This window comes from Vulpes lagopus, chromosome 19 (assembly GCF_018345385.1).
Source record: "Vulpes lagopus strain Blue_001 chromosome 19, ASM1834538v1, whole genome shotgun sequence".
In the NCBI taxonomy this organism is placed as follows: domain Eukaryota; kingdom Metazoa; phylum Chordata; class Mammalia; order Carnivora; family Canidae; genus Vulpes; species Vulpes lagopus.
This window is the reverse complement of record NC_054842.1, coordinates 26,312,060-26,328,348: the sequence shown is the minus strand read 5'-3', so window position 1 is coordinate 26,328,348 and position 16,289 is coordinate 26,312,060. Positions and strand designations below refer to the sequence as shown.

Below are 16,289 nucleotides of genomic sequence, written 5' to 3'. Positions count from 1 at the left end.
AAAGTTTTTCTCTAATGGTACTAGCTAATATTACGGGCTAGGTATTTGAGACTGACATTACTTTGGAGACAAGACAAATTTAAAACCTGGAATTCAGTTTTATGAGAGAAAGATCTATTCATTTACAACTCAATGAAATGTGAAAAAATCATTTTTCAAATGATTTTTTGCATCAAGTTTTATCTTTAAAGAACTGAACTATTTAAGGTCCTTCCAAAAATTATTAAAAATAATGTTTCTTAATGGAGATAAGGATATATAGTGATTACGTACCACTTACTTCCAGTTTCCAGCTGCTTCCTAATGAAGTACAGCATTCTCAATTTACAGACACTACAGCTTGCAACAGAGAAGGCACTCATACAAGTTTATTGAAAAAAGAATGAATGAAATGAAAAGAACTCATAAATTGTGGATTAAGAAGGCATTCACCTCTGGCATTGTATTCTACTCAGCAGCCTGCATGCATTCCTATTTCTTCTGCATGGCAGTAGGAAGAAGAGCTATCATGATATTGAAGTTCTACTGCATTTTAGTTTTACTTGTTTGCAAGTCAAGATTCATAATTCACAGATATGAAGAAGTTATAATGTTGTTACCCTTTTTTATAAACAAAAATGTACTAGTCAAATTCCCACACTGCCAGTTGTGAAATTTATATGTTGATAAAAGTACTAAGAAACTGCTGAAGCATTATCAAGAGAATATGGTTAATGCATCTTCATTGCTACTAATAACCACGAAAAAACATATAGATCAAGCTCATGCCGAGCAATTTTTCATCTGAATAGCTCTTAAAAGGGGATGAACACTGTTTTCCTTTTTTTGAATATTTTTTGTTTCAACCAGCTTCCCTCTCATCCACTACCCATTGCTTCCAGAAGAATATTTTATTTTCAAAACAACTACTGAATATGACTCTACATCTTTTCAGATATAAACAACTGTAAACCATATACTTCTGGGGAAAGCATGCTGTCTATAGTTTTTCTCTGCTAGATGACAATTTTTTTGGCCAAAGATAGCTAACACAGATCTTAAATGTCAGTAGCGGCATTCTTTACAAGAATTCCTAATCAATTTGCCACAATTATGATTGGCTATTATGTAATGTGTGCTAAATTAATGAAAATTAATGCAGTTGTCAGAGATCTGATGGACATCGAGTACTGGGTTGGATTAACAATGGAATGCAATGTGTAAACAGTACTGAAATAAATAGAGGACTCTGGAGTTAACAAGACATTAAATAAATCTAATGAATAATTTTGTATCATCAAAATCTTTCATTATTACTAATACATACTGTTATTAAATAACAATAAAAATAGTACCAAATGGGAGGGATTGTTTTGAGATTATTATCAAGACCTTACTTTTGGCACAAACGTATTTAGCAATGGGGCACTATTCTCAGGATTCAAGAATCCTTAAAACACTTGTATCAAGGGATCCCTGGGTGGCTCAGAGGTTTAGTGCCTGCCTTTGGCTCAGGGTGTGATCCTGGAGTCCCGGGATCAAGTCCCACATCGGGCTCCCTGCATGGAGCCTGCTTCTCCCTCTGCCCATGTCTCTGCCGCTCTCCCTCTCTCTGTGTAGTCTCTCATGAATAAATAAATAAAATCTTTAAAAAACAAACAAAAAAACCCCACTTGCATCAGAACCCAACCTAGGTTCACTGTTGGGCCCCTTTGGTTCAGTTTCTAAAATTCTAAAAATGAGTGACTCTTGCTGCCTCTTCCTACCCAACTGATCCCTTGCAGCCTGGCTTTCTAACCAGAGCTTCTAGCGTTTCCAATGCCTTAACTGCTAGAGCCATGAGCTGTTTTCATTCAACTTCTAAAACTTTTATAAAGCTTAAAAAAAAACAGCCCAAAAAACCAAACCATTATCACATGACCACCTTGTAATAACTCTCCACAATTGTGGAGATTTTCTTCTTCTAATATCCAAACTTTGACACCACCCTAGGCTTTTTCCTTTCTACCTATGGATGTATTTTTTAGGTCTGATATTAAATATATAAATTTTACTCCTTTTGCAAAAAAAAATTGTTATATGCTTGTTTGTATTTTTGTCAGAGTTTTCAATTTATCTGTAATTATTTTTCTCTATATTCTGATTTATATTTTTCTTGTTATTACCTTTCTTATGTTTCCAAAGGTCAAATTCTTGGTTCATTCATTCATTCATCCACTCATTCTCTCATTCATTCCCTCTCTTTCCCAATAAAAACATTTAAAGCTATACATTTGCCTCTGATTATAGCAATAGCATCAACGTTTTTCCCACACATTTTCTAAGTAGTCCATTGGCTCAATTGTTATTGAGGTACATTTTAAAATTTCAGATGGCTGTGTTTGTGTTTAAATAAAACACCCATTTTGTTTTGATGGATAAAAATGGAAATATCAAAAGACTGGAAGTGGGGGAAATGTTCTAATTTTTCAAAAGGATTGTAGAAACCACCAACTGGAAAACAGACACCAAACCACAGACCCAGAAGGCTCAGAGAACACCAGGCAGGGTAAATGCCAAGAAAAATATACGTAGTCATATCATTTTTAAACTACAGAAAATCACAGATAAAGAAATAAATCTTGAAAAAAAACCAGGAGAAAAAAAAAATCTTACCTATATGCAAGAGCAAAGATAACCAACTTATTAGAAACCATGCATGCAAGAAGAGAGAAATATCTAAAATTTTGAGAGGAAAAAACTCGCCAGCCTAGAATTCTATACCCTGTAAAATTATCCTTCAAAAGTAAATATGGTATCTGTATAGTAAATATATACTATCTTTAATAGTAAATATAAACATGTGACTAGAAATAATAGGTGAGTGCCTACATTGCAGAAGCTAAATGTAGAGTTACGGCAGACAGCTTTTGGCAAGGCATTAATTTATGGCAGAATTGAGATGTGTGTTTATAAAATGGAGCAGAACAGTGGGGAGGTATGAAAATTATGCTGGAAGAAGAATGGCTTAAAAAGCTGGGGAGCAAGTCTTACAATAATCATGAGAGCTGCCAAGGGGAAAGCAGTCCTTTATGAAAATGAAATGAGTAAAGTTACAGGAAACAGTTCAAAAAGAAATCCTTTCTAATGATTTAACAGGCACTACTTAAAATAGTAAATGCTCCTATTCTGGAACCGTAGAAGAGATGGGAAAATCACCTTCACAGACACACAGGCTTCATCATCCTGGCCTGGGTGAGACAGGGTTAGATGAAAGGCCCTTTTCAGTTCTATGAGTTTACAACCGGCAGTGCCAAATGGCTTCTGCATTACATTCAATTTACTGTTGAAATGACAGGACCAAATGAAAGGCCTGTACAGGAGTCTGGGCCCTTGAGGAATATAGATCAAACCTCACCTCCAAAATTAGGGGCATATCAGTTTGCCCTGCCTCCTTATCTCCATTTTTCTTTTCTACCCTGTTCTTTTTGCCCCTCCTTCCTCCTCTATGTTTATCATCCCTCTGTTTTTCTCTATTCTTCCTCCCTCTCCCTTTTCTGTATTATAGTCTCCTTTTCTATCATTTTCTCACCTCACTCTACCTATACATTTTTTCCACCATAAAGCCATAGAATTTTTTAAAAATTATTTTCTTAAGTGCAAAGAGTTCTTGGATAGGAATAACATTCTCTTCACATCTCTGTCATTTTTCTAGAAATCGACATTATTGACCTACCCTCAATGGATTACAGTTCATAATTATTTCTTTCGTGTTTATGGACATCAGTATTTTTTTTGGAAATTCAAAAACAGTTGTCAGGGTTGCAACATAGTACTTTTCAAGATGATTCTAACACCTGAGCTAACATTTATGATGTACTTCTGCTTAAAACTCCTATGAGCTGAAGGCTTCAAATTCTATAAAACTAATTGGTTTCGGCCTTTCTGAATTTTTTATCTTTAAAGCTGAGAGTAGCAAATTTGCTTCAATGAAAGACATCTATTTGTAATTTTAAATTTGTTTGCCATATTGTGAGTTTTCTATGATCTTAGAAAACAAACAATCTCCACATCTCAAGGAACTCTAGATTTTATAGGTCTTTACTAAAACAAAATGATAGGGACGCCTGAGTGGCTTGGGACACCTACGTGGCTCAGTGGTTGAACGTCTGCCTTCAGCTCAGAGCGTGAACCCAGAGTGCTGGGATCAAGTCCAACATCAGGCTCCCTGCGTGGAGCCTGCTTCTCTCTCTGCCTCTCTCTCTGTGTCTCTTATGAATAAATAAAATCTTTAAAAAAATGAAACAAAATGATAAAAGTTAGTTTGCTATTACTTATTCCTTAGCAGTCAGGCTTTTAGGTAAAATGCTTGTTCGTTTCAGCTATAGAGGCTATGATTATTTTGCACGTAGCAGATAAATTTTTGTTAGTGTGATATGAAGTAAAAGGAGTAGTGCTTGTTAGGGGAAAAAAAGGATGGCTAAGGTGTGTTTGGATATAAGCTAGACTATGGTGCCTACCTAATTGGTTCTGTACACAATATTTTGCTAAGCTAATATAAGAAATAATAAGCAATTATGTATTAATCACAGTGTATAAAATCATTAAACTTCCCAAGATTTGTCTATTTGCGGTTTCTGTTTCTTGAGTGGTAGTTTTCAACTGATCTATCTCCTGACCCATGTATCTGAAAGATAAATTTCTCCTATCAGTAACTACAGTTCATGATACCAAAGTCTTCAGAGGGTCAGGGATTCTTTGGCCTAGCATCAGAATAAAGAGGATATAATTCTGAAATGTCCTCATCACCTCTTCTCTTCCCTCATTTTGAGAATCACTACATATCTTCATAATTAAAATCACACGCAGCTACAATTAATTAACAAGAATCACCCACTAGAGTTTTGAGGCAGGATATATGGAAGTCAGTAAATATAAAGAAATGGGGGGAGTCCATGGAAAAGTCCAACGAAACAGTTACATTAAAAAAAATACAGGCATAGGAGGGAATAGATTAGATACAGAAAAGAAATAATTTATTTTCTCTTAATCAAAAAAATATAGAAGACCTCTATACTGAAAGCTATAAAACTGAGAGAGACTCAGTCTCTCTGAGAGACTTGGAAGACCTAACTAAACAAGATAATCTATGTTCATGAAGTAGATAATTCAATAATATTAAAGTACTGGTTCTTTTTCAAAGTGATCTATAGATTCAAATTATGCATAAATTTAAAAAGAAAAGGAGAAAGACCTATTTACTCAAGACTAGTTAGGAGACAGTATTATCAGTTTATCTAAATTGGTTAGGAATTAACAACTCTCTCTGATACAACAGAAAGAGTAATTCAGATGTGTTTAAAGCACAAGTTATTTGAGCACAAAAATATCACAAAGTTATATTTAGAGAAATCGGGGTCCTCTGAAATTCTCATTGGCCAGTTAACTACTAACACCGATAACCATGGATTTCTTGGCTTCATAGCTTGGGGAATGTTATTAGCAATTATTTCTTTATCATATTTTAACAAGAAAATATTTCTGAACAATTGCATTCTTTATGTAAGTAAATATAATAAAGCCTAATTTAAAAAAATTTGTTGATCATATAAAATGGAAATTGTCCAGGGGAATTTTATAATGCCTTTTAGGTATTCAAAACAGTATTTATTTACTCAGTTATTAAAGTAAATATTTACTAACAGTGCCAGGTACTGTGCTAGGAATATGAAGATTCTAAGATGGATTCTGACATCAATCAATATGAGTTATTGTATAATTGAAGGTAAAAAGCACTCATTCATTTAATTAATATTTGAATTTGTTCTCTGGGCCAGGTACTGAAGAAACAGTAGTGAATGAGGTAGATATGGTCACTGTTCTCACGAAGAGCATCATATTCTAATACAAGATTGTTGGAAGGATCCTTATGCTTCCTGGGACCCTGCACCTTCTCAGGATAGTCTAGTTAGGCCATGCTCAGAGAGGAGCCCTTCCAAGGGCTGAGAGACACATCCTGATCTCAAGGAGAGACACAGAATTATTAGCTATCAGGCATTCTAGGGGTAAGACTTGATTGGACGCCATCAGTCTTCAGCCATGTGGAGCCCAGCTGAGGAATGTGGGATGTATGTAACTTTAGAGTTCATGGTACCTTCCTTAGTTGAATCTTCCTATCTTGGTGCCTGGTTTCCTTTTAAATCTCATGCAGGGTTCCTGACAAGGGGCCTTCTGCAGAGGGCTTACCTATCTAGAATCTTTCATTAATGATATGAATTATTCAAACAAAGCTCTGGCAGGGGGGCAGTGGAAAGCTGGGACAGTTAGCACGGAGCACAGATCACTTACTCATCAGGTAAACTGAGAGATCAAGAACTAAACTTGGTATCTTCTATCTTTAAAATTTTGGTGATATGAAATTGCTTACACAAGTTAAGAAATCTACAGTGGAGCCTGTAGAAAGGCACCGCTTGATCAAGTGATACATGCTCTTGAGGCATTACTGACAGCTCAAGTGCCATTATTTCTCTGTAGAGAATAAAGAATTACACATTTTGAGAAATTATGTTGTGTCATTTTCAAAACAGGAAATCCATGAACGTTCTGGAATAAAGAAGGTATGTGATTCTACTCTTAATATAAGCAACTGCAATATTTAAAAACTATGAAATTCTGTTCCATGACTACTCAGTTGGGCATTTTAGTAGTTACAGATTCCTAAATAAATTGATAGGTCCTTCTGAAGACTGGTCACAAATTAGACATACTTATTTTTTTTATAGCAGCAATTTCTGGTTATTTAAGGACAAAATTGGAACGAGATTTGAGTGTTAAATTGTCGTTCTGAGCTTAAAAGTTGAATGAATAAGAAAATGTCAATTCCCATTTTTAAAAAGAAATTTGCAAGTAAGTAAAATCAGAGCACAGTGAATATTATCCACACACGTAATGGAAAATCTACCACTAAAATACCTAGGCACTTGCTTTTAAAGACTTAATTATAGCAATCCATGGTAAAGCAGAGACAAGAAATCAGGCTTCTTGATTTCTAGAGATATTCTTATCCATGAAATCACATGTCATCTTTGCATCCTCGTCCCTTATTTGGATAAGCAACACAAATAGAAGTCCATTGCCATAGATGTAGCAGGTATTAGCTCCCTGCTTTCCAGGTGTCTGCCTGTCTCCTATTTTCTATTTATTGATCACTGCTGGGGGTTCCCACATGAGTATATCCCCCTCTGGATCATTCCCACTCCTCTTGCTGCTCAATGACAGCCCCATTAACTCTTTAAGAGCCTCTAAATGGCTAAGAAAGTAGTTGCAAGGCTAATTATGGCTGAAGGGCTCAGCCAGAAAAAAGCATCTTAGGCCTTAAATAGTGAAATGGGGACTTTACCAAAGGTTTCACAGCTGCACTGGTTTTTTGCTCATGGGTAAAGTAATGACACTAACACAAACAAACCTCTGGAGAATAACATGGTGGATATACAGAACTGGAAGAACTCTTTGGCAAGATTATTTAGTTCGTCTTAATTTATCCTCCTCCAATTGGTGATTAAGGGTATTCATGCACCTTCACCAGTGCTAGCTTGCTCAATCATTCATTCATGCATGCATTCATTTATTCATTCATTCATTCATCCTAAACCACTTTACTGAGGTATAACTGATAAACAGCTGCGCATATTTAATGTGTACAACTTAATGAGTTTGAGTAAGTCAGCATCTGTGAAACCATCACCAAAATCTATGCCATAACATATCCACCACTTCCAAAAGTTTTCTCTCTCCCTCTTTATTATTATTGGTAATTATTTTACTTTTTTTTAAAAACTAAATTTATTTTTTTTGATGTTCAATTTGCCAACATACAGAATAACACCCAGTGCTCATCCCGTCAAGTGCCCCACTCAGTGCCCGTCACCCATTCACCCCCACCCCCCGCCCTCCTCCCCTTCCACCACCCCTAGTTCGTTTCCCAGAGTTAGGAGTCTTCATGTTCTGTCTCCCTTTCTGATATTTCCTACCCATTTCTTCTCCCTTCCCTTCTATTCCCTTTCACTATTATTTATATTCCCCAAATGAATGAGAACATATAATGTTTGCCCTTCTCCGATTGACTTATTTCACTCAGCATAATACCCTCCAGTTCCATCCACGTTGAAGCAAATGGTGGGTATTTGTCATTTCTAATCGCTGAGTAATATTCCATTGTATACATAAACCACATCTTCTTTATCCATTCATCTTTCAATGGACACCGGGGCTCCTTCCACAGTTGTTTTACAGTTTGTGATAAAAACACTTAAAATAAGATTTACCCTCTTAGCAAATTTTTAATACATATTAATTAATATATTATTATTACCTGTGGGCACTATACGGATCTCCAAGACTTATTCATTTCTGGCTCATTTATTTTTAATTTTCTAATATGAAAAGTGAAAATGATACTTTATTGGTGTTTTAACTTGCATTTTTTGACTAATTATGAATTTTAATAGCCTTTTAAATGTTTATTTGCTGTTTGAAACTCTTCTTTCATTGAGAGCCTCCTCTATTTAGACACTATTTAAGTGCCAGGGATATAACAGTTAGCAAGACAAAATGTAGAGTTTACAAAGTTTCAGAGCAAGAAACAAACAATAAAAACAACAAAAAACCCAAATCATTTTTTTTCTTTTTTTACCATTTCAAGGAGTAAGAATTGCTATAAAATACAAAAACAAAAACAGTAACAAAGTAAAGGGACAGAGTAAAGGGGTCCATTATTTTAGATAGGGTTGTCAAGGAGAGGGACTCTGCAGAGATGATATTTGAACACAGAGTAAATAGTAGTATGCCATGTTGATCCTTGACAAAGAATCCAGACACAGAGCAGAAAGCAAGCTCAAAGCTCCTGAAGTGGGAATGCGTTTGTTTGCTTGAGGAATAGTAAGCAGGTCAGTGTGGCTGGAGTCCAGTGAGAAACAGGAAGAACGGTGGTAGCAAATGGGGTTGGAGAGATCATGTAGGGCTTACCTTGCAGGTCACTGAAAAGGCTCTTATCCTATTTTATCCTAGATATTTTGGGAAGTAATTGAATGGTTCTGAGCAGCAGAGTGATAGGATAAGCCTTCCATTAATCTGGCTGCTATGTGGAAAGGGTCTATAAGAAAGTGAGACTGTAAAAAGACTTGTTAAGAGACTAGCAGTGACTTGGTATTAATAGTACAGAGAAAAAGGTGATTTCTTTCAGGATATACTTGTTTTTGTTTTTTTAAAGATTTTATTTATTTATTCATGAGAGACAGAGAGAGATAGGCAGAGACACAGGTAGAGGGAGAAGCAGGCTCCATGCAGGGAACCTGACATGGGACTGGATTCCGAGTCTCCATGATCATGCCCTGGGCTGAGGGCTGCCCTAAACTGCTGAGACACCCGGGCTGCCCTCAGGATATACTCTGAAGATTTGTTGATGGACTTGATGAGTGATATAAGAGAAAAACAAGTCAAAGGCAATTCTAAGGCTTGATCAACTGGATTGGCTACTTATTGTAATGGAGAAACACAGGGGAATAATGGATTTGTAGAAGTATAATCAGTAGTTTAGTTTGGAAAGTATTAAATTTGAGATACAAATGTGATATCCCAGAGGAAATACTGAGTAAGTGGTAGGACATATGAGTTGAGTTCAAAGGAAGAGGTCATATTAAAGATACAAATTAAGGACCCTTCAGTCATAAATGGTATTTAAAGCCATGAACCTGGACTGAGATCCTTTAGGGAATGAGTACAGTGAAGAATGGAAGTCTGGAGAGTGTTCTAAAATTTATAAGCAGAAAAGGAGGATCCAACAGAGCATGGCATGAGATGGAATGGCCACTGAGACAGGGTCTTATGTTTCTTGCTGAATTGCGTAAGTTCTGTATATATTAATGATACTAGTTTGTCAGTTATACTACAAATATTTTTGCAATTTTTCATCTACTTTTTTGATTCAGTTTATCTTTGACTTACCTACTTAAAAACAGTTGTGTAGTAAAATGTACCAGTAATTCCCTTTGTGATTTCTTCCATTACTTTCAAGGTTAAAAAGCCTTCTAGTAACTAGAGATGAGACAGACACTTCCATTTTATTTCTATGTTTGCTTGAGTGTACTTTGATTCAGTTGGAATTTGTTTTGGCATATGATAAAGTTATAAGTTGATACCTTTTCCACAGATTTGTCAGGTTTCCCAAAACCATTTATTAACTCTTCTCACAGAACTAGTGAGAAGAGTTAATATGTGTTCTTCACATACTATTTTTTATATGGTTCAGTTTCAACCTTTGAAATTGCAATAAAGGCGGTGAAAAACCTTCCTTCTAGTCATGACAATGATACTTTGCATAAGAATTTCAATGTGCTTACAAGTAATTGCTAAAACAGAACCGATATTTTGGGAAGAAAATGCAAGGACAAAAGGCTAAAGAGAAGAAAGATAAAACATGAAGGGCAGAAAGGAAAGGGTAGAGCCCATTTCCTTTTTTGAAAAAAAAGTATAGACATCGAAACATGTAAAAAGATAACATATATATATATACACACATGTTTTTGTTGAGTAACTTCCCTATGCCAGACTTTACCTTTAGTGCTCTCAAGTGGTAAGACAATGTGCCTGCCTTCAAGGGGCTTAGATTTTAGTGGGGAAGTTGGGGAGTCAGATGACACATATAAATGAAGTCTATAACTTCAGTGAGTAATGAACACTATGAAAATAAGACTGGGCAATGAGGTAGAGCGCGAGAGGAGAGAAAAAGACAATGGAGCGAGGCCCAGTGGGCCTCTCTGAGGTGGCCTTTGGGCTGAGTTTTAAATAATGCAGAAGCAAGAAAAGAAGAGGGAAGGAGGGGGGCTCCAGGAAGGAGGAAGAGCAAGTGCAAGCATGGGAGTTAAGATAAGGGGAGAATGGAAGGAGTGAAGGTTACAGAGATAGAAAACAGAGCCAGGATGAACACTGGATTGCCAACGGTAACAGGTAGCTTTGGAGGGGTTTACAATGGGGTGTGATATAATCTGCTATAAATTGAGAATTCTTTGGCTGTTACATGAAAACTAATCTGGTGGTGGTGGGGTAGGGGAGAATAGTGCAGAGAAGAAGGGAGTCTAGTTAGAAAGATCTCATAGAAAGAAGAAAGTACCTAAAATACCTTGTTCTTTTAAACATGCCAAAACTAAATACTTGACACAATAGGTGGAAATATAAGTAACTAGACTGTAAGATTCCTGAAGGCAGGAGTTTGTGCACTGAGTAGGATCTCTGGTTTGTTCACTATCTCCAATGCCTAGAGTGAAGAAAGTCTGGCATGCAATAAAAATTTGTTAAATTAAATGGACAAAGTGACTGCAGAGAATAGCCTTTTATTAGTGAAATAAGAATCAGATGAAATGAACAAACAGAAAAGAGCTTCCGAAAAACCTCATTGGCTATACAACTGGTGTCACAATTACACAGCACATCGAAACGTGAGATGGATTTCCATCAAGGATGAGTCATTTAAAAATAATGTTACACTAAAACAGGGTTCAAGACAAAAGTTTAAATTAAGCCACTTTCTTGTAAACAACCTCTCACTCCCTAGACCATGAGTTTCTATGTGGCAGGAATTATGTATTCTTTTTAACTCTCCAAGTAAAAGCAGAACATATCATGTGTGTGTACTCCATAAATGTACATTTAGGCTGCTGGAATTCTACTGAAGAAAAGCTAGCACATAGGCAAAATGCTTAAGGAAAAAAATTCGGACAACTTAGCAGCATTTATCATTACTAACATTTTAGTCTTCCAGGGTAAACTTTGAAATTACATTCTAATTTGAGATGGTTCTGGTTTGACAAGTTAACTCTTGAGACATCTGAGTACAGTATTATGAAAGAACAAAACTGTTCATCAACCCTTTATGCCAATGTTAATTTCTTTTAAAAGTAGAATTTTAATGTTTTTTTATTCCTACAGTGACCCTTAAAATTTCTATGTATATAATCACAAATGCACACACAAGATGCATTTATAAGCTTATTGTGTAGTTCTAAAGACAGTTGGGAAACCCAATTTTAATTTTGTTACTGAAATAATTTAAAAATATATTATAGAACTGCCTCTTTTCAATCAACAGCAAGGATTTAGAAAGAGATTATACAAGTAGGCGCAATTTATTCAGGTTTATTAGTGTTAGAAAAATGAAGTTGCCTAACTTCAAATTATAACAAATACTCTTCTATTTTTATTCTTACCACTGACATCAATGTATATATTTTATAATACCTTTAAAAAAACTCAAGATATTTAATAAAGATGTCACTGAATGCATTAACCACTGTTATGCTAAAATCTATAAATTTATTGTCAGCATATGTATAAAAATTCCTGACCACCTCAGAGAACATCTTTGTGGCTCATAACTTTCATCAGAGAAAGAGGACTTACCGGCTTTTATTCATGAGGTCTGCTCCACGTGCTTTGTAATAATCTAGATTTGGATGGAATTGGTAAGTCACTGGTCTTGGATTTTTCTATAGAAAAAAAAATTAAATATATAAAGCTATTTAAATTACACACTAACACATAAAAGGGAAAGAACAATCGTCATATAATACATATAATAACGAAGTTCAATAATTAGTGTGCTTGGGTTTTGCTTTCACTGTTGAAGTTTTACCTTAAATGATCTTAGTCCTGATTAAACAATGAAATTATTTTATATATTTTACTTTTACCGGTCTCAAAGTTCACACAGATTTATTCCTATCATTAGATTTTTTTCCAAGTACACTTACTCCACAGTGTTGTATTAGTTTCATGTGTACAAAATAATGATTCAATAATTCTATATATATTTTAAGTATAGAATTTATCAAAATAAGTGATTTATTTCTGATTATTTTGATCACTTTTAATGACTTCCCAAAATACCATGAGACAAAATTATGACAAACTGAAAAATTACATGAGATGTAACAATTTACCCTTAAGGCCTGAGAGACATGAAGTGTTAGGAAAGCTGCACTTTGGACGGAGAGTAAAAATCTGTTAAGTTTTTGATAACCAGAATGCTATATATGCCCACTAGATGGCACACCGAGTCTTTCTTCTATAAAAATGAATGTATTACGGAATTCAGCAATTCTTTTAAAGTTAGAAATTTTTATGTCATCTATTCTTATGTATAAGTTTAACAAGTACCCAGGTAGTGAAAATATTAGCAGGGTACCATCAAAATACAAAAGCAAATTGACCAATGCACACTTTCATAAAAACAGCAATACACTGGCCTTTCTGGCTTTTGATACTTACTCGTAAACATTGCAGAAATATCCTAAGATCATTGGGTCAGGGTTGTCTATCTAAATGTGTTACTATCACTTAATGTGTCTATTATTTAAGTATATCAGGTCCATCAGAGGCAAATAAAAATTAAACGAATTCTAGTTTATAAAAATACAGTATGTTAATACAACTTAAACAAATACCATCTCTAAAATGTTAAATTACACACATTTTTCATTAAAAGTTTTATAAAACTTATAAATAAATGTGTTCCAGTGTTTACCTGAACTTATATTGCAAGTTAATAATTAGGACTTTGAACTAGAGCATGCCTGTCCTTTAGAGAGCCATATCTAGACACAGAAAGGTTTCATTTTATCTTAATAGAAAATTACCAATATGCTTTGATATCAATCCTTAGAGCCATAATCCCAAGGCACTGATATACTTGTATGTGCGCAGGGGTATATAATTGCTAAGGTTAAATAGTTTGAAATTCATCAAGCTAACAAGCTGCATCTTAATGGCCATGATGGACCTTTTCTTTTTCTGCTGAAAAGAGAATATTTACACAGCTCAACCCTTTCATATCTCTTCCAAGTCAGCCCTAATCATCTGACAAAAATGACAATCCCTTGATTTAGCTCCAGCTACTACTCCACTGGTTTGGTATTCAACACAGTTCTACAATAATCAAATCTGAATTGCCTTGATGAAGATAACCGATGCTTCCATGACTACCATACTATTAAGTCTAACAGTGCAACTTTTCTCTCTCTAGGAATTACATGGGTTTCCTCATGGTAACTGATGACAACCTGGACCCAAGTATAATGGGAAAATAAAATAGAAGTGAAAGCCACTGGCAAATTGCCAGTGCATTCATGATTTATTTAAAAAATTAACTTTCGCAGGACTATCGCTCACGACTAATTTTGCTCTTTATTCTCACTACTTGGAAATACATTTTGTTTTTGCTAATATTTAAAAGGCTTTTCTTTTCTGACTCCCAACAAACTAATAAAAGATTATGTTACTTTTTTGCTAGAAAACAATGAAACAAGGGATTGCATGGAGCAATTTTTTGAAACATCTTTATAAAAAAAATGACAAGCAATTCAAGACACGAAGTGCTGATCTATCTAAGCACTTAAAGCCATTATTAGGAATAATGATCTAACTTGAACATATGAATGAGGCTCAAGTATTGCTTTCACAGAGGCCTATTTAAATTCCTAGGAGACTTACTAGTATCAAAGGAAGAGGCAGTTTAAAGTATCTCTGTACTGGGATGGGGAAAAAAAAAGAATCAAAAGATGATGTTGAAAAACAGCATTTGAAATATAAGAAAATAAAATCAGAGGTTATAGTTGAAAGTTATTCAATAGGATTTTCTAAGAAGATGATGCTATTACTAAAACATAACTATGTAGACATAGAGATGATCTAGACTAGCACTGTACAACAGAAATGCAACGTGGGTCACAAATGCAAGCTTTATATGTGATCTAAAATTTGCTAGCAAGCACATTTAAAAAATAGAAAAACAAGTTTAATTAAATGTAATAATATTTTATTTGATTCAGTATATCTAAAATGTTGTCACTTTAACATGTAATCAATATAAAAACCTTTGAGGTACTTTACATTCTTCCTTTTGTACCATCTTTGAAATCCACTGTATATATTACATGTATGGCACATCTCAATTTGTATTAGCTATACTTCAAGTGCTCAATAGTCACATGTGGCCTGTGGCCACTGTAATAGACAGCATAGAATTTAATGTCTGACATACACATAAAACAATGTGTGGCTATAAAAATCAACATGTATAAACATGAACAATAAAAAGGGCACAAATACTTCTATACGTTAATAATTAGTCTTGACTAGTCTTCATTTGCCTATTCTTCTTTTAATTAAGTTGGTTTTACCTCTTCTGAATAAGGTTTTTTAAAAGTCAAGAAATTTTGGAACAATATCCTTTCACACAGCTATATACCAAAATGGTAACAACGGTTTCCTTAGGGCATGACATAAAATGAGCATAATTGTAACTTAACACAACTGAAACATTTTAAAAGAGATACTTGCTTTTCTTATTTAAAAGGATTTTTCTCCAAACAAAATTTTACAGATGTAGAACAGTTCTGATTTCTAATTTTTAAAGATCTGAAATTTTCTCTAAATTATGAGCCAGTAGAATTTTACATAGACAAACTCTGTATGTAAGAAAGACTGGACTCTGTGACAGCTGTAATTCTTCATCATGCAGGACATGTGATATCAACAGCCTTAATAGTATATCTTTGTATGGGCTGGAACAATTACTGATTATTTTAAATCCATTTTCACACAGATAGGATTTTGACTTTTATAAGCTTTTCCAAACCAAGGTGCATTAAATACACACACACTCTCTCTCTCTCTCTCTCTCTCTCTCTCTCTCTCGTTTTGGGGACTTTTTCTTTGTAAGAAAGACAGCAAAATGGTGATCATAACTTACAGAGGAATACCAACTGTGTTCCATGACCTGGGAAGTCTATAGAATTATACATGAAAACGCAGAAATCACAGATTCTGTTCATCCTGAGTTTACAATGCCTTTCCTAGACCAACCCAGATGGGAGTTAGGATAGATCTTCTATAAGACTGCAGCAAGTTAACTCCCAAGTACCACTCACCAAATTCCCCTCTTTAAAAAAAAAAAAAAAAAAGATACATTTATTCATGAGAGACACAAACTGAGAGAGAAAGGCAGAGACACAGGCAGAAAAGTAGGCTCTCTGCAGGGAGCCTGATGAGGGACCAGATCGGATCCAGGGACCAGGACCCTGAGCTGAAGGCAGGTGCCCAAGCACTGAGCCACTCAGGCGTCCCAACTCACCAAATTCTTAACAAGCTTTTGGAACCCTTCTTAAAGTTTTCTCTTTAATAGTTTATTTTATTTCAATACAAGAAGAATGCTGAAACTTTCACCCATTGCACAGATAGGCTGGATTTTTGGGAGGCATCCTAAAGCCTTGTGGACAAAA

The 16,289-nt window shown here is 35.0% G+C and overlaps 1 protein-coding gene across 7 annotated transcripts in view; it reads right to left on the bottom strand.

The window, feature by feature from the left end:
- Nucleotides 1–16,289, bottom strand: part of TBC1D5 (TBC1 domain family member 5) — a 535,195-nt gene that overhangs the window by 72,389 nt on the left and 446,517 nt on the right. For all 7 annotated transcript variants that reach the window (XM_041733756.1, XM_041733755.1, XM_041733751.1 and 4 more), the window contains one exon: nucleotides 12,412–12,497. In XM_041733756.1, the coding sequence (XP_041589690.1) occupies nucleotides 12,412–12,497 (86 nt within the window). The remainder of the gene's footprint in view (nucleotides 1–12,411; nucleotides 12,498–16,289) is intronic.